The following is a 17,921-nucleotide window of genomic DNA, read 5'->3' as shown; positions in this document are numbered from 1 at the left end:
GCGGCCTGCTGCCCGGCCGCAATATCGCAGCCCGCCAGCGCGAGGTGCAGGGCCCCGCTGCAAATCTGCGATGGATCTTGCCCGCTCTTCTTCAGGGACGCGTCCCAGGACGCAAGGGGGCCGCTGCGGGCCGCCCTCTGCGACTGTTAAGCTTGCCGCGGATGACATCGCGCCTGCAGAAGGACGCTGCCGTTGACTTGTGGAACGGCTGCACGTGGGATACCCCGGCCTGGCGCTGCACAGTGCCCATCCTGGCCCAAATCCGAGACCTGCGCCCTCCTCCACCAGCTATTTCTGAATGACGAACACTTGGTCAGTGACGTGAAACAGCAAACACGCCAGAGCAGCTACCCTCTGCTGACATGTGCTACGCAACCGCGACTGACCATCGTTCGTGGAGACCCGCAGCTGGTCTGGCGCCAGTTTCCAGCGCTGGTCGTGAGGCGAGCCTTGCCGCCGGGCGCGCGCGTGCCCCTTCGCCTGCTGCTGAGGCACTTTGCGTCTGGACGTCTGGACCCTCGATGCCGGTGGCTCGCCAGGACTGCAAGGCGCCCTTTCCGGCCCGGCTGATATACGTCCAGCTGGGCGCTAAATCGGCTCCCTACGCCTGCGACCCTTAAAATGCTCGCGATTATGGCCTTGATCCACTGTTGCGAAGCTCCGAAGCGACGTGTGTCACTATACGGCAGCACGGAAACACCACCAAATCCCCGAGAACACCACTCCTGTGACAACTTCATTGCACCCTGTTTTGAGGCGAATCTACCTTCTGCAGCAAGTGGCCAGACCTGATGTTTCCGTTCGGGATGCAAATGCGCTTCACCTTGAGTCTTCGCCGCAAATCTTACCCGGATGACCCTACTCCCTAAACCCATCACTGCACTAATCATCCCGTCTTTTCTGTATTAGCTTCTCTTTGGTACGCGCCTTGACGCCGCGTCATGCAATCCCGCCGTCTCATAAAGTCGTCATGCCGGCATAGCAACTGAGGCGCTCATCACAAATCTGCCATCATGTCCTCATCTTGGTCGTATGCATCCCACGACGTGTCCATCGTCTCGCCCACACCTTGACCACCGTCGTCCTTCTGGCGCGCCTTCTTCTTCGCGAACTCGACGTACTCCTTGGTCAAGCTCAGTCTCTGTGTGGCTGCTTTGACATGTTCGGCCAGTTCATCGGTCCTCTTCGTTTGAGCCACAAGCTCGGAGAGCTGCTGATCCTCGGTCTTGGTACGTGGGCCGCTAGCCAGTTCTGAGTGGAATCGTAGAATCTGTTGACCATCTGCACTCTGTTCGATCGTGGCATTCAGGAAGCCATCGTCAATTAAGGCCCTCAGGTACGCTTCGGCAGCATCTGAAGCTTGGCCCAGCCATTTGGCAACGGTCGATACATGAGCCGCTGCGTATGTCTTCTGGAGATTCTTCACGTAAAGTTTTGCTTGGTGCTCCTGAACTTCCCTGACAAGTCCGGTATTGCCATCCTCGTTCCAGATCTGTGTGCCGACGTCGATCTCGGCCTGAAGACGGGCGGGATCACCGCCTTGGAAGATTTCAGCGATGGTGTCATACGCCTTTGATGCCAACTTGATCGTCCTGAGCGCGTGGCTGTTGGCAGGCTTGAGATTCTGAGTCGGCTGTAGAGAGTCAGTCAAATTCCATGCGCTGAAAGCTTAGCAGTCGAGTACTCACACCACCAATGACCAGACATCCCACCAAGACCCACTTCCTGTAAGCTTCGGCCATGAGGCCACTTGCAATGCTTTGCGTAGGGCTGGTCAGGATGTACTCGAGGAACAGCTGGGCCTGTTTGTACTGGCGCAATGCCAAGTAGGTGTTTGCGCTGAGAAGGAAGTACTCGTGGACATCTGCTGCAGTGATCCTGTCCGAGATACCAGAGCGCACAGTTATGTAGCCAGCGCTGGTGAAATGGTCCGCACACGGTAATGTGAACTCGGCACCTGGGATTGGCTGGGAAGGGAAGCCGTGGATGTACTGGTCTAGAATAGGTAGAGCCTCATAGAAGGCCCTGACCTCGTGGCAAAGACGGAGGTAAAGCAAATGCACCGAGGTGAAGGTGCCCAGAGAAGGGTCCATGCGGCTCAGGGCCGTGCGAATAGGTACCAATCCCACGGCCGGCTATGCAGGAAATATCAGTATCTGTCTTTTACCATTCCTGGCACACGGAAACGTACTGTGTCCATCAAGCGCGCGATCAAGTCCACATACTCCACAGCCCTCCTCCAATCCGAACCGACGTAGCGGATCTGTATCGGGTCGAAGGTATTGAGGTAGTTGATGAGTTTCAGCCACAGTTCCCCTCCCGGACGACACTCATCTGGCACGTTCAGCGCGGAGGTGGCGGAGTCGATCTTGGAATGAAGTTGGTGGACGAGGACGTAGAGGTATGGTATCGAATTGACTGCCGGGTTGAGGATCTGCATAGTCCCAGTCAGCGCGCAATGTCGCCAGAAAATTCTTGTGACTGCCATCGTATACCTCTAGCAAGTTCTGGTCTCCAATCTGTCCCACCTGCCAAACGGGTTTGGATATGCGAGCAAGCTGGCCAAGGTAGTGGCGGATGGCCTGATCATACTCGGCGGGGGAGAGCTGCTCCAGTGCATCCTGGTCTGGAGGAAAGCTGAAGACTACAGCGGCGTCCGCCATGATCCGTTCGGTGATAGAGCGGTAGTGGGTGGCGCGAGTGCGTAAGCAGATGACGGATGGCGATGAGCGGAGCTCTCTGCGGCGAAGTGGGGCAGCTGTAAGCACCGCACGATCAAGCAGTGGTGGGCTGACACAGTGAGCGCAGCTTCGGCGAAGGATTGTTGCGCGGTCGAGCACGCGCAGCACGAGAGAGTGGGATTGGAAGTAGGTGAGGTCGGGAGCTTGGTTGCCTGTAGCTCCCCCAGATTTCCGATGATGATGCGGTCGGTGATTTGGTTCGCCGACACTTTCGGCAGCTACCCTGCCATGCCACGCCCACGCGCGCCAGGTACAGACAAGAAATCTCACGTCTCGGCGCTGGCAGGCATGAACGTAGTGCTTTGCTACAGATAAGGTGAGTTTTCACCGGCGATGCGAAGTGCATGTCAAGCCCGTCTAGATACGCACGCCCTTGCTCCTCAGCACGTTCACCACGGAATGCCCGGTATAGTCAAGCCACTCCGAGAGCGCGCTGGTAGCCCCTCCAAACTTCCTCAGGTCCTCCAGTCGCGAGTCCAAAAACCTCTCGGTATCTTTGTAGTCCGTGGATTGGTCTTGGGTCATGAACACCTCCGACGCTGAATAGATTGCAGACAAGCTAGCGCGCTTGGTATACCAGCTGCTGTCTACGCTGGTGTCGCCGGCGACGAACCAAATTTCGTCGGAAAGCTTCGCGAGCTCCTTGAGCGACTCGGGTACGTAAGAGGGCTGAGCCATGATGGCGAGAGCCTGTGAAGACGGTCAGCGTCCAGGCCGGCTCTACAATACATTGCCACCGGCGCAGCTGCCCAGGAGCTCTTACCCCTTGCCATCGGTGAACAACTGGTGCATTTGCCCGAAGCCTTTCCAGCGTCAACAGCCTGACCTTCGCCCCGATCCCCAGCCGCTTGTCGCCGTCGTCCGGGAACTGCACGCTATCGCGGAGCGCCAGCCGTCGGGTGACCAGGTGGTACTGTATCAGATCGAAGGGTCCGCGTGGGAAGAGATTCGTAGAGACGTCAAGATAGCCGGCATCGCGAGCACCGAGCTGCAGGGCGGTGTTGGTAAAGCCATTTGCTGGGACGTGAGAGAGCGCGGCAGAGAGAATTGCCGACTCTGCGGGTGGGTACGGCGCTGGTTGAGCGTGCTCGTATGAATGATACAGTGACAGCTGCGAGGCGTTGGGTCGTGCTATCGACCTCTGCAGCTTGCGAAAAGCTGGCCGAATGGCGCGGGTTGTGGAAGCCATGGTGTTGAGGCGCAATCCAGCTTCCCAGCGAATTGCGCGGATGTTGATCCGTACCTAGCCGCGGAGCTCTGCGCGAATGGTCTGATGTCACGGCCACCAACACATGCTGAGACTTTATATTAATTCCTGGCTTCAGCTACAAACGACATTGCTTCGGCCATGCGCACAACAGTCGCTCCAATGGTACTCTCTAGCTTGTATGCCTACATCTACACTCATGGCGCCATGCATATCGCCGCGACGGGTAGACATCCCACTAAACTCTAGATCTGCAACTCGCTAACCTTGGCCTGGCGTATCGCCTCGTCTTCCATCCGCAGCCTAATTGCATCTCTCCAACGTTGCAGCCTGTTGATGCCGCGTCTGAAACGATCCATTTCCAGCACCGCACTCGCCCCCTCTCCACGACGACCCATTTGCGCGTCCAGGGCATTCCTTTTGATATGATCCAACAGATCGAGGGTATTACCATCAAAATCAATCCCTCCGTTTTCCATCTCCTGCAGCAAGTCATCAAGACCTTGAAAGTCGGAATACGTAAGCCATGTCATGGCGAGCAATTCGTTGTATAGCTCTGTACTTGCCCCCAGAGCGTAGGATCCTCTGCCCAAGCTCTTAACTGCAGGAAGTAGGGCTAGTGCTAGGGTAGATCCGGGGAAATCTACGCGGAGCTGTCGCATTGCAACGAGCAGAAGGGACGGATAGTTGGGGCCGATAATCTCCAACGAAGAGGATGGGTCCGCCTTGTCCTGGGCGTCCACCTGCTCGACCTGTTCTGTCCCTTCGCTTTGGCCTGAAGGACCCCGCGAAGCATCCAAGTCCAAGCGCCGGATGGTAGAAAAGACTTCCGCATCTAAAACATTCCATAGTTCGACATCACTTTTTGCCGCCCGCATCAGTATTTCAACGCGCTCAAACTGCTCTCTCCTCTGTGCCTTCTTCAGCAGGGTATCCTCTGTTTCATGATGGATGGCGGTTCGCTTCATGAGATCTCTCCGTGCAAGAGGCGTCATGCCGGATGAAGTTCCAGGACCGGTGACGCCTGGCTTCACATGGGCCATTGCTTCGTCGAGGATGGAATCCAGCGTGTCTTCTGTAGCATCTGACAAGTCGCCATTGATATCGCCCTGCCCTCCGCGGTCGACAGCTGTTGTGGCATTGTACTTTCTGAAGATTTTTTCGAAGGTTTCTCGCTCGATTTCCGTGATCGTTGATTTACGCTGCTGATGAAAAGCTGCATCTTGCTCACTTTCAAAGGGAACGTCGTTTGCAAGTTCGATGTCGGCGTGTTCGCGGTTAATGGAAGGATGTCGTCGACTCGCAATTTCGCTGGCGACGTTAAGGCGCCTGATCTGGGTGTTTGTTCGAGCGAACGACCGACGCGGGACACGGCCCAGTATGGTCCGAGTTTGGTACAGAAACGGTAGCAAAGTGGTGTTCAGCGGGAGCAGCATCCGCTGCGCTACGCTCGAAGGTGCCATGGCGGATCGCAGAGTTGGTGGGAAAAGAAAACTAAAACAAACTCTCGAAAGACGGCTTGGAGCTTCCGAGATGGCGGCGACGAAGCGACAGGCACTATCTCACCTATCCGAAGTAATTCCGAACGAAGTCGCGCGGGCACGCGACGACGCGTTTAGGCAGGCGCCACTTTTTAATGACGACGACTTCACCGTCGCATTCGCGCCAGGTCTCTCGTCGCAAACACCACCACGCTGTGTGCTGACCTCTGCGGATCTGCTGACCTCAACCCCTATCTCCTCCATTCCGAGCGCTTGCGCCGCCGCACCTATCTGGCCTTCTTCCATCACTATGGCTCGTGGCGCAAAACCCCAGCTGAGCGAGTACGAGATCAAGCGCCAGGAACAGATTGAGAAAAACCAAGCCCTCCTAAGGTCACTCCAATTGGATGCCCAGCAGGCTGGCCTTGCGCCCGCAGCGTCTAAGGCGCGTTCTTCAACGCCGGGCAAGAGAGATAAGAAAAGGCCTGCTGTGAAGAAGGAAAAAGAGGGCGTTGCACCGCGGTAGGCAAAGATCTGGGATATGGCTCCATGCGCAGGAACTGATATGGGAACAGAAGGACATCTTCTCGCTTGCGGGGGATTGTTGCTGATAGCGAAGTTGCTAAACGAAAAGCTGAGGACGAACATGCAGCACTACAGGAGGCCGAGAGAGCGAAACGACAGCGTGTTAGCGACGACTTAAATCTCAGTGACATCGTGGTGGCTGGTCAGCACTGGAATCAGAGTGGGAACTTTCTGACCGGTGTTGGCCCTGCCAAGCCGTACGAAAGAACCTTTACTACTGAAAATGTGAAGAAGACGACGGACAAAGAGCTACGAGCTCTGCGAGAGAAGATGAGCGGGCTTCAGCTATGGGAAGGATTTGAGCCGAATCGTAAGTCCCACTCTCTCTCGGTCTCTATCTGTGTTCTGACGAGCCCCTAGAGATCAAACTCACGCCGGAGCGCATATACGCCTTGGGATTCCATCCGACCGCGGATAAGGCCTTGATATTCGCGGGAGACAAGATGGGGAACCTCGGCTTATTTGATGGATCGCAAAACGTGCCGGACATCAAGGCTGAAAAGGCCGAAGACGACGAGGAAGACGACGAAGCAGAGCCAGCAGTCACGACGTTCAAAATACATACTCGAACGATATCTGCCTTTCAATTTAGTGCAACAGAGACGCACTCGCTATTCTCGGCGTCATACGACTCGTCTGTCCGAAAGCTCGACCTGAACAAGGGAGTGGCGGTGGAAGTCTACGCACCAGCAGACAAGTCTGAGGACGCGCCACTCTCTGGCGTTGACGTTGGAACCGCCAACATGGTATATTTCTCCACCCTTGACGGTGGTTTCGGCATGCACGACGTCCGCGCTCCTTCGGATAGTACTGGGGGTACCCAGCTATTCCAGCTATCAGACAAGAAAATTGGCGGGTTCAGCATGCATCCTATCCACAAACACCTCTTTGCAACGGCGTCGCTGGATCGCACGATGAAGATCTGGGACTTGCGTAAGATTACCGGCAAGGGTGACGCCCGAGCACCAGCACTCCTTGGGGAACACGCAAGCAGTTTGTCGGTATCTCATGCCGCGTTCAGTTCTGCCGGTCACGTTGCTACCGCGTCTTACGATGACACGGTCAAAGTCTACGACTTCACCGATTGTGGTGACTGGAAAGCTGGTGCGCAGCTGAGCGACGGGAAAATGGAGCCTGCAACGGTTATCCCCCACAACAACCAAACCGGTAGATGGGTGACAATGTGAGTCGGACATCAGTTTGATGTTGGCTTTGTGTAAGCTGACGAGGTCTAGATTACGCGCTCAGTGGCAGACCATGCCACAAGATGGCGTGCAGCGCTTCTGCATAGGAAACATGAACCGGTTCGTGGACGTTTATACCAGTAAAGGAGAGCAACTCGCGCAGCTCGGAGGCGATGGAATCACAGCAGTCCCTGCTGTTGCACGGTTCCATCCCAGCATGGATTGGATCGCAGCTGGTACGGGCAGCGGCAAACTATGCTTCTGGCAGTAGGTCTACTTGCTTTTATGGCGACCAGGCCTGACGACCAGATCTGGGGCATATTCGTCAATTCAAAACTCAGTCTCCATTGTTTGGCCCAGGCTCACTCTCTGGATACCAAATCTGGTGAAGTGCGTATGGGCATGGGCACGGGCATCTGCGCCGGCGCCTGCGTCTGCACCTATCCGCGTCGTGCATGCACAACATTACATTCTCCATCTGGTCTCTGTGCTGGGCTTTGGACCTTGGAACTGCTGCGACCGCTAACTCTCTGCGCTTTGTTGCGTCAACCAAGATTGGCGCCTATCATCCTGTTACAGGTCACTTTTCCTGCATGTTCTTCCCTCGTATTCTGTGGTCAGGCCAACTGCACGGAGCCAGCGTCTTGTTCCACTTGCTAACTATCGTGTCTTACCTCATTCTTTTCAATACGAGTTGCCATAGGCTTATCAGTGCCGGCTTCGGGGGATACCCATGCGTCTTGCAGCCGCGTTGCAGTCCGAGGTCCGCTCAGCGTGCAGCTTCAGAAGCTACTCGCCGTATTTAACCCAGTTCTTAGTCTCGGGAACAGCCTCAAGATGCGCATCACAGCCTTACAATAGGCGCTTCGAATGGTATCAGGGAGTCACATGTGGGCATTCATCGGGTCAGAACCAACGAATACACCGTGGTGTTTCGTCCCGTTTACGAGGTCAAGTTCGAATCTGGAAAGGTTCTCTACACCCTGGCTTGGACAGCTCGCTTCTTGGTGCACGCCAAAAAGCCACGCCATGCTGATCATCTCGACCCCGCAGGCATCGCACGATGCGCACCAAAGTATGCAGCATGTGTCTTGTTACCAAAGGAGCCTTGTGCCATGCTGAATCTTCTATCCCTGTGTCCGAATCGAGGCTGGTAGTTTGGTAGCCACCCTTCGATCAGGGACACATGACGGAGCGATGGCCTCAAAGAAAGACGGTGTTGGCCAGCCAAGGAAAATGTCGGATTGTGCCTGAGAAAGATTTGATGCCATCTACACTCCACATCTAGTCCAGCCGTGGTATTCAGCAGTGGTACGACAATCGCCGAGGTGTGTCATGGCTTGGCAACCTTGAAGGCACCTTTCTTTGTTCGTGTTACCGACATCACGATGTGCAGACAGCGTCAGGTTCGTCGTCTCAAGGTAATTACTCCGATGCCTCGTACGTCTCCGCAAAAAGGGTACCTAAGACCCATGGGGCAGCTACTACGAGGAAAATTACGTCTGTTAAGCCACGATAGGCTCGCTTGGATGATCGACATGCACTACACAAGTTCGTGTTGAGTTCGACCACAATTTCATTGTCATCGAGGAACTCCTGCTCTGCGTTTCATGGCCGGGTGACATGCTAAAAATAAAAATTCGATGCCTTGTTTATGATCGACAGTCGAGTCCGAGAGCTGGCAATTTCTCGGGCCACAGGGCGGCGAATTTGATGTCAGGAAGATCAACGCGACAAGCATCAGCCTCATGATCGGCAGCCTCCGGCAAGGCCGGACGAGAGAGAATATGGCTCAGCCACAGCTGTGGCGGGGAGCAGGCGCACAGTGGAGAGGGCGTGGGGCGGCTTGGGAAAGAATGTCTGGAAAGTTGGATGTCGACCATCTATGGAGATGAACAGGTCCTCTCTCCTCGGCCGTCGCTCGATGGCGACTCATGTTTGGCCGCACCGCCGCGAGCGAGCGCCGGAAGGCAGGTGCTTGGCCAAGAGAGAAGAAAAAACACGGGGGGATGATACCGGAGCCGGATATTTTTGGCTGTGCGCTCGCGATGAGCTTAATGCAGCCTATCGGCCGCCACACCCGTCACACTCGCCTCGACCGTGGCCCTGCATGCCAATGTCGCAGACCCCTGCCGCCCTGGTGTACTACGTCCAGTGTGGCATGGGCCCGAGCCGTTGCAGCAGCGCAGCGAGAGCGAACGGGGCAATGCTCGACGGACGGGATACGAGCTGTGTGCTCTTCGCAGCGTCGACGTGCATCGAACTGGGCGGAAGCGTGGGCGGGCCGGTGGCCAGCGCTATCGGGCGAGGCACCGCGGGCGAATGACGTCGGGTTAAAGACAGGACGTGGGCGCCCGACGGGGCGAGCTTGGCTGCGGCAGGCCTGCCCGCCTGCGGCTGCTTTGCCGAGTCAGGCGTAGGGCACGCCGGCAGGTGGAGGTTGCAGTGGCATCGCGCCTCACAGAGCGCAGCCCGGCACCGCACTGGCACGACGGCGCACGAGAATACGAGCTGCCGCCGCCGTGGGCCGCCGCCGTGGGCCGTCGCCGTTGCGTAGCAGCCAGAACAGGCCTTGCCCTGCGTCATGGCCGCCCCTTAGGCTGTGCAGCAGCGGCAGAGATATAAGGCCGTCGACCTCTGCCGTCGAAACAGCCTTCGATCAAGCATCCAAGGCCATTAAACAAAACGAAACAAACACCAGTCCATTCACTACCCACTCCCAAAATGAAGACCTTCGCTGTTGCCGTCACCCTCCTCGCCGCCGCCCCGGCTGCTCTTGGCCAGTTCGTTGGCCTGGCCGCTCGCTCGGCCTCTCCCATCCACTTCGGCAGCATCAACGCTGCTGGCGGCAAGTTCTGGATTGGCAAGGAGACCTCTGCCTACTGCCCCTCGTCCGTCGTTGCCGACTGCGAGACCGCCTACCCCGGTAACACCACCATCTTTGTCGGCGGCGACAACACTCTGGGCCTGGACACTGCCGTTCCCGGCGGCCAGCAGGGTAAGTTCCTGGAAACAAACAAACACAAGGCTCAGTGCTAATTCAGTGCGCAGTGTACGTCGCTCCCGACGGTTCCCTCTCCTTCACCCAGGCGCACTCTGCCTACATGCCCGTGGGCTCTGTCCAGACTGGCTTCACCCTGTCTACCGGCAGTATCGGCTACTTGGGCTGGACCAACGGCTTCACTGCTTGCCCTTCGCTCAACGGCACCTTCCCTTACCAGATCTACGGCGGCAGCACCAACCAGACCAACTGCCTTGGCTTCAGCTTCCTGGCCTCCAACACCACTGGCGGCACCAACGCTTGGCAGTATGCTTAAGTGTATGGGAGAAAGTGTGGGGGGAAGCTCTGAAAAAAACTAAAAAAAAACCTGGCCAGCGCATTTGCACTACGAAAGTACGGCAGTATTTATTATGATTCAAGGAATTACCATACCCTTCTCGGAACAGGACGCTGCGGTTGAGTAGCGGGAGGAAAAAAGGATTGAACAGTTTTTATCAAGTATCAGTAGATGTAATCAACGCGTTTCGAATTGATGCGAGATGCTCCTCAGGACTACGATCCTTGGCCAAGTTGTGCACCATGACGGTTTTTTCGCGAGACTTCATGCCTCTAGCTATTTCCACGTCGGACTTGGGCACATGGAGGACCTGGTGGGCGCCAGTCAGCATTGGGTGGAAAAAATGATTTGAGGGGCAGCTGTGCAACGTGGATGCATGGGTTGACCGCTGCTGCATCGGGGCATTCGTCCGGGCAACGGCGTGGGCAGCCTAACGGCAAGCGGGCTGCCGCACACCATCTACCTGAGCAGCCAAAACGAACACGCATCGGCGCCACGTCCGCCGCCCGGATGAATGCGCCCCCAGATTGCCTCCAGATTGCATTGCAGGAAGCCTGCGACGTTCAGGTCGGGGGTAGATGGACGGTGCGTACCTCGGCGATAAGCTTTTGCACGGCCTTGTTGGCCTCGCCTTCCTTCGCCTGCGCCGACACGCACAGCTCGACGCCGTCATCGGTGACGCTGTTGATGCCTTCGCGCTTGGCCGAGGCGCCGGGTTTGACGTGACAGGCAAGAGAGACGGAGCCGGCCGAGGTTGCCTTGTTGCCTTTGGAGGCGATGAAGCGGATTGCGTGGCTCATTGTTGTAGGGTGCTGGGGGCGGAGAGAAGGCTGAAGCGTCCGCTCGCCAAAAGGCTGCCCATCCAGACGCCCGGACTCCCGGACCTTTGCACCGCCACAGCCTCGCAGCATCCCCGGGGCCATTCACGAAGGAGACTCGCTATAGCGGAGCCAATCGAGGCTCCGCTACAGCCCCCTCTCGCAGCCGATGGCTAGCGCGAATAATAGCAGAACATGGCGTAACTATGCCCCAGCTCGTTCTTGGAGAAAAAAAAAACAATATTAATTCTACATACACGTCCGGATGATGGCTTCAACTACCCATGACATGAGCAAAAAACAGATCCACGCTAGCCATCGGCTGCGCGAAGGAGCTGTACATCCTTCTCACGTCGGACTGCTGCATGTCATCAAGCGCCTCGACCAAGCGGCTTCCCCGCCAACGATCTCGCTTTCCGCCATAGCCTTGGACCCTGACGTAGTTTGAGGAACCTCACAGACGGCCAAAGGAAGTCTAGATGGCCCCAACCTCCCGTCAACGTCTGGGTGTTGGCGTCAGCGAGAGAGCTCGACTAATGCTCCGAGATGTGCGCCATGTCTGCCTGCCGATCGTTTAGCTGCGGTCTCAGTTAGGTATTTGAACCCTCGCTTTGCCGACCCGCTCAATTCGCGAACAATCCCGCTCAGCTGAACAAAGTTCGACAGTCTATACGTTGCACATAACGAACAAGAGTCTAACGACAGTGCTGCATCCGTGCCATGGTTGGCCGAGCTTGCAAAGACATGGAGGCGCCGGAGGACATCCTGCTACCGCTATGGCTCCAAACCCGCCAACCGGAGTTCTTCCACGCATGGTTATCAAAGAATACACCCACCAAAACATCTCTGAGCACCCCATTGTGCTATCTCATCCAGAAATTCAGGCCAGAAGTCGGGCTCAACGATCGGCATCGTTACCACCTTGTCAAGACAGCTGCCGGGACCGTAGCTCTGCATCGCCACGACCCCCTTATCGGATGTGTCCGTACAGCAATCTTCCGGTCAACTCAAGAGACGGGCCCCGTGTGCCTTGAGGGAGCTCACGTAAAACAACACCCCTTACCAGAAGCACAACCAAGCATGCTGCAGAGAAATGTTGTTGATATCGTAGCACTCAGACACTGGTTGACGACGTGTACCTTGAATCACTACAACTGTCGTTTGCAAGGTAGCCGCGGCCTTCCACAGAGCATGAGGGTTATAGATTGTTGGGACTACCGCGTGATCTCTTGGGGCCCGGGGATGAGGTTCGCGGCATTGAGTTATACTTGGGGTACCAGTACCGCTCCGGATGTGTCAGAGGGATCGGAGGGACAACAAAGCGACCGACTACCCTTGAGTCTTCCAAGAACTGTCGACGATGCCATCACTCTGATCAGGAGGCTTGGTCTTACCGATCTCCGATACCTCTGGGTCGACCGATATTGCATCCGTCAGAATCGCCTTGAGGAAAAGCATGAGCAGATCCAACAGATGCATCAGATCTACTCGAACGCCGACCTCACCATCATAGCAGCAGCTCGAGAGGATGCAGACTCCGGGCTCCCGGGTATCGGATCTACGCCAAGGACGCCGCAGTCATTCATCGCAACTAACGACGGGGCTCTGGTTCTTTTGCAAGCAAACATGAACTCTATCACACAATCTCCATGGATGAAGCGAGGGTGGACGTTCCAAGAAGCGTGTTTCTCCAGAAGACGTCTATTCTTCACCTCCGAGCAGGTCACGTTCGAGTGTGCAGACATGACGGCACAAGAGGTGTTGCGAATACCGCTCCGGCATGGTACTGGGTGCACGTTGAAGCCTCTCTTCGGCGTGCACCTTTCAAACTTTGTGGGGGAGCAAAGCAGGCCTCTCTCGTCCTATGTTGAAGAGTACTCTCGGCGGGTCCTCAGCTACGACTCGGATGCGCTCAATGCTTTCAGCGGAGTTCTTCATGCCCTGGAGCAATGCCAGCCGCGGCTGCATCACCTCTGGGCCATCCAAATCAACACATGTGCGTGTGCACCCCGCAGGAGCAGGGACCATGCTGTACGTTGCAGTTGCCGTCCGACCATGTCTCTGGCGTGGGATATGCAAGACGACTTCGACATGTCACACCGTCGCTGGGAATATCCCTCATGGTCTTGGCTTGGCTGGAAAGGCTCGGTAACTTTCTCGAGACTGAACGTTGGCACGGCTTCCAACGTCTCGATATGGGCTGAGCGCTCGGATGGTACTTTGCGACTGATCGATTCCAGAGCCGTCGCGGAAGACATCACTCGAGCACCCAGCGAGTACTCGCAATACATTCATATTGAGTCATGCGTATTCGACGTGGAAGTGCGCACTCATGGAGACGCGGTCTTTCTCGAGCAAGCGGCTCTGGATGGCGCCGTTAACAGGGCAGTTGTACGAGCGGGCAACACATGTGTGCTAGCGAGTCAACTGGTGGACAGTCCCCTCCAAGCGATCTTGCTTGACCGTCATGACGTCTCGGGCGGCTTTGGGAATGCTGCGACGCTTCTGCTTGTCACGAAGAACGAGGGTGCTGCGGCGAGTTCCCGGGTCGGGGTGTGCGAAGTGCAGTGGTTTCCTTTCGGCTATTCAGCAGCGAGGTCAGGGCGAGTGGAGAGGAAGCGGCTCGAGTGATGGGGTTCAGGTGTCAGGGCTAGCGTACGATAGCGTGGAGGCTCGCAAGGGCGAGGCCCTTTTAGTCTGGACAGTAACTTCATCCGGCAGTGCAGATCTCCCGACAAGCGCAGGCTCGAGGTCGCTTAACAAGTCGTCCTGCAGCTCCCCCGGTCTCGCCGCGTTCTGGCTGCAATCGCGCCCTTCCTCCGGCGATAAAATGCCGCCATCTGCCGTCCCGCCTGCCTGCTTTCGACAACCACTATCTCGTATCTAGAAGCCTAGCCCCAGGAACGGCTCTGTGCCCTTGACCCTGCGCCGCCCGATTTTGCCTTCGGCTGAGCCCAGCTCGACAATGGCCGCCACAAATCTCCACCACCGCGCGCTTTTTACTCTGCGCTCTTCTCTGCTCTCCTGGTGATTCTTCCGTGACCCTTCGCCTCTCGCTCGTTTCCCTCAGCGCAGCGACTGCCCCGCGCCATCAGAGCCCACACTCCCGACGGTACCAATTACCTCGCATCCGCCCGCACCATGGCCCCCGTTTCCGCCCTCTTCTCCGCCTTCCTCCTCCCGGCCCTCGTCTTCGCACAATCCAGCAGCAGCACCGCCACCTTGTCTGCAGCCGCGTCGAGAACCACCGTGACCACAACGTCCAGCTCAGCCAGCGGCACCACCACGGCCACTTCGACCAGCAACACCGGCTACCCGGCGGCGACCCTGGCCGTCAACCAGGGCAGCAAGGGGTATGAGTACGCAGGGTGCTGGAACGAGACGCAGGGTTTCACGCAGGGCGGTGGCGTGCGCGCGCTGTCGGGCGGCACCATCAATGCGACGGACAAGATGACTCCGGAGGTGTGCTTCGACCTCTGCGACGGCTCGCAATTTGCCGGGCTGGAGTACGGGCGGGAGTACGTTTTCACCATTTCTCTTCTTTCGTCGTTGCTGTGAATGGTGGAGCAATGGGGCACTGACGGTATTCTTGCGCAACAGGTGTTATTGCAGCCCGTACCTCTCGTCTCTGTCGACCGAGCTGCCTGAGGGCGCGTGTGGCATCCCCTGCAAGGCGAACGAGACGGAGGCGTGCGGCGGCTCGTGGGCGCTCTCGCTGTACAACCGGACGAGCGACGCGGTGAAGTGGGGCCCCGGCGTGGCAGGAAGGAACGCGGTTTGGGGCGCGGTTGTGGTTGCGGGTATGACGGCGGCGGCTGGGTTCGTTCTGGAGCTGTGAGGAAGAGGAAGAAGGGGAGGTAATATGACAACTAGCCACTGGATTCATCTGCGAGGAGTTGGGCGAAGAAGGTGTTTGGAAGGCTTTAGTCCTTTGATAGATCGATAGATATAGATTAGTTCATGACTAAGCTGGTGAGTCGAAGGTCTTGATCGGTCGGACTGATAAGCGTACCAAGATACTCGGCAGAGCTATGGACTGCTCTCTGCGCGATGGCGTGAAGCTAGAGTCCGGGCAAGCGCAGGTCTAAACCTTGACCTCCACCATCGTGACCCAGGCCAATTTGATTGGCACAGCGGATGGTAAAGGTAACCAAAAAGGAAATTCAGTAGCATTCTGAGTGCAATAATGAGAGAGAAAATCATGCAAGGCAAGTGGGAAGGGTAGGACTCGAGGAAATCAAATACACAAAAAAAAAAATGCATTTATTACTGGAATCATTAATCGCTTCAAAGCCAGTTGAGCTTTTTATGACTTGGGCCTATGGGAAATGAAACAGATTTGGCGTGTGAAAAGGGTTTTAACTCTGTCGTCTTTTAATTAGGCGTCAACCATCTCGCGGAAAAGTCTAGATTTATGTGAGACCGACATCGCCGTGGCGCCTTAAAACTCCTTGACTCCCCCTAGAAATCGATGAAAAGTGTCTAATTTGACTACGCGCTGTCACCTTCCATGTACCTCTCCCTGATCTCTTCCATTCCAACCTCTCTCCTGTCATTCGCCTTTAGCATGCGGGTGATCTCGCTCGGGTGGACGACGTTGAACAGCGCCATGACGGCAAACATGAGGACAGCATCGAAGATATACAAGAAGACCTCGTGCTTGAGCAGGTAGCCGTTATTGCCCATCAAGTATTCGATAACCCTAAAGACGCTACGCACGAAGACGAGCGCGCTGGCGCCCATGAGAACCCAGAAGTGTTTGCGCCAGGGCATGGAGCCGTCGTCGATGGCGCTTTTGGCGGTCGGGTGTTGTGAGATGCGCGAGTAGAACAGCGAGCCGACGATGATGAAGAAGCCAAAGAAGGCGAGCTGGATGAAGAGGCCGGCGACGACGATCTTCTCGCCCGTGTGCATCGACGACGCGCTGCCGGCAGACATGATGCCCGCGCCGCCCGCCTGTACCAGGAAGGAGATGACGTCGCCGGTGACGAAGACCTTGGTCAGCCACTTCTGGCGGATCAGCGAGTGCTGCTCGCCGTCGGTGACAAGGATGATGCGGCCGAGGATCATGTAGATGGAGGCGGCGAACAGGGCCGGTGCCACGAGAAGGAGTAGCGATTGCTGGATGAAGGGGCCGAGCGTCCATTGGTCTTTGGAGGAGAGAGCACGGCCAATGTAGCCAACCCACTCAACTGTTCGTCGAGAGTGTGTCAGTGGGCAGATTGGTCGTGGAGCGATTGGGCGGGTTGTACGTACAAAAGCCACCAATGATGAGCGGGATGAAGTACCACGTTCGTGTACGTCCGCATTGCCAGCAGTGCCAGAATGTTGTTATCGCAAAGGCAATGACGAATATAATGGCAGCGGGGAGGCTGGGCTTGTAGCGATAGAGGACATAGGCGTTTGGATCATCGAGGGATGGGTGGTATCCAGAGTCGGACATGGTGGAATAACGGTCTGCGGGCAGAGCAAGAAGCGAATCTGCTGTGTGGACAAGGAGAAGCAGGAAACAAGCATACAGCACGGCGTGAGGATCAACAGTGGATGGCATCCAGCAGGCAGGCAGCCAGGACCAGATATATCCGCGCAGAAATCAATCGTGCGTAAGCCCTCGCAACCATGCAGTGCCAACGGGCAGTGCCATGCTCCTTCGGGGGAGGCTGGAGCATTAGGCGTGGTGTGGGCGTATTCGTATGAACGGAAGGAGCGAATCAGAGGCGGTGCTTTGCGAACCCGCTTTACGAGGGTGGGGCCAGAGGCTTGACTGCACGGGAGCCATTTGTTGGCCGATGGGTCGCCGGCAGAGCAGCAGCGGGACGAGTCCGGTGGCCCAATGAAAGCGGGCGCAGTGCGAGCGGAGCTGTACGAGACTGGCGGTGCGACGGATGCCTGCATCTGCGTGCGGACGAATATAAAAGCGCGCGACAGAGGCGCATCTGCGCATCTGCGCCCGTTCCCTCTTGTTCCGCACGTCCTGTTGTATGTACTGTAAGCGTCTTCCTCGCTCCACAGCACTTCACAGACCGGAGATGGCGAGCACCATTGCCGAGTTCCCGAGAGCAACGGGGGAGAGCGTGAGGAGGCGGAGGGGATGGAAGGGGCCTCGGTGGCAATGTTGATCCGGGGAGGGTTGCTGCCTGCCCGCCCGTTGTTTCCGGCGGGTGCTGGGGACACGAGCGCCCCACATGGCGATGCGCAAGCCACTGCCCCTTCGTCGTTGCGCCGGGCGACCTTATGAACGTCTCTCTGCACGCTGCAGCCTCTCATCGCCATGCCCGATGAATCGCAGGCCAACAAGCGTCCGGCCACCAGGCGATCACACAAGAAGACGCGAACCGGCTGCGTCCAATGCAAGCAGCGCCGCGTGAAAGTATGCTCTGATCCTCTTCGCGCATCCTATCCACCCGCACCCAGTTCCAGCCCTCCCTGCAGCCGTTGCCCCGAGTACGTAGATCTGGGCGGAGATCCGGGAGCCCGACACCCCGTCTTCACACCCCCAGCGGGGAGAGTCAAAACCACCAGCCCAGCCCTATGCCCTTTCCTGTTTGCGGAGCAACTCCCGGCTGG

General features: G+C 56.9%; 7 protein-coding genes across 7 annotated transcripts; 2 read left to right on the top strand and 5 right to left on the bottom strand.

Moving 5' to 3' along the window:
* Positions 1-997: 997 nt before the first annotated feature.
* Positions 998-2,663, bottom strand: SLS55_009457 (uncharacterized protein; the record flags this gene model as incomplete). Its single annotated transcript, XM_066780858.1, has 4 exons — positions 998-1,633; positions 1,689-2,135; positions 2,192-2,434; positions 2,496-2,663. 4 exons carry the CDS (start codon positions 2,661-2,663, stop codon positions 998-1,000), a joined length of 1,494 nt encoding a protein of 497 aa, XP_066628804.1.
* A 435-nt stretch (positions 2,664-3,098) lies between these two features.
* COQ9 (Ubiquinone biosynthesis protein coq9, mitochondrial) lies at positions 3,099-3,930 on the bottom strand (the record flags this gene model as incomplete). Its single annotated transcript, XM_066780857.1, has 2 exons — positions 3,099-3,431; positions 3,505-3,930. The coding sequence occupies 2 exons, from the start codon at positions 3,928-3,930 to the stop codon at positions 3,099-3,101; spliced, it is 759 nt and encodes a 252-aa protein (XP_066628803.1).
* A 263-nt stretch (positions 3,931-4,193) lies between these two features.
* On the bottom strand, positions 4,194-5,411 carry SLS55_009455 (uncharacterized protein; the record flags this gene model as incomplete). Its single annotated transcript, XM_066780856.1, has 1 exon — positions 4,194-5,411. One exon carries the CDS (start codon positions 5,409-5,411, stop codon positions 4,194-4,196), a length of 1,218 nt encoding a protein of 405 aa, XP_066628802.1.
* A 328-nt stretch (positions 5,412-5,739) lies between these two features.
* On the top strand, positions 5,740-7,201 carry SLS55_009454 (uncharacterized protein; the record flags this gene model as incomplete). Its single annotated transcript, XM_066780855.1, has 3 exons — positions 5,740-5,951; positions 6,122-6,324; positions 6,375-7,201. The coding sequence occupies 3 exons, from the start codon at positions 5,740-5,742 to the stop codon at positions 7,199-7,201; spliced, it is 1,242 nt and encodes a 413-aa protein (XP_066628801.1).
* A 2,721-nt stretch (positions 7,202-9,922) lies between these two features.
* On the top strand, positions 9,923-10,515 carry SLS55_009453 (uncharacterized protein; the record flags this gene model as incomplete). Its single annotated transcript, XM_066780854.1, has 2 exons — positions 9,923-10,196; positions 10,250-10,515. The coding sequence occupies 2 exons, from the start codon at positions 9,923-9,925 to the stop codon at positions 10,513-10,515; spliced, it is 540 nt and encodes a 179-aa protein (XP_066628800.1).
* Positions 10,516-10,693: 178 nt separating this feature from the next.
* On the bottom strand, positions 10,694-11,336 carry SLS55_009452 (uncharacterized protein; the record flags this gene model as incomplete). Its single annotated transcript, XM_066780853.1, has 2 exons — positions 10,694-10,846; positions 11,130-11,336. 2 exons carry the CDS (start codon positions 11,334-11,336, stop codon positions 10,694-10,696), a joined length of 360 nt encoding a protein of 119 aa, XP_066628799.1.
* A 4,509-nt stretch (positions 11,337-15,845) lies between these two features.
* SLS55_009451 (uncharacterized protein) lies at positions 15,846-16,797 on the bottom strand (the record flags this gene model as incomplete). The annotated part of the gene is made up of 2 exons (XM_066780852.1): positions 15,846-16,546; positions 16,611-16,797. 2 exons carry the CDS (start codon positions 16,795-16,797, stop codon positions 15,846-15,848), a joined length of 888 nt encoding a protein of 295 aa, XP_066628798.1.
* Between the last annotated feature and the right edge of the window lie 1,124 nt (positions 16,798-17,921).

Source organism: Diplodia seriata (assembly GCF_021436955.1).
Source record: "Diplodia seriata strain FDS-637 chromosome Unknown scaffold_10, whole genome shotgun sequence".
Classification (NCBI taxonomy): domain Eukaryota; kingdom Fungi; phylum Ascomycota; class Dothideomycetes; order Botryosphaeriales; family Botryosphaeriaceae; genus Diplodia; species Diplodia seriata.
Note: the sequence above shows the minus strand (reverse complement) of the source record. Positions and strands in the feature narration are given on the sequence as shown.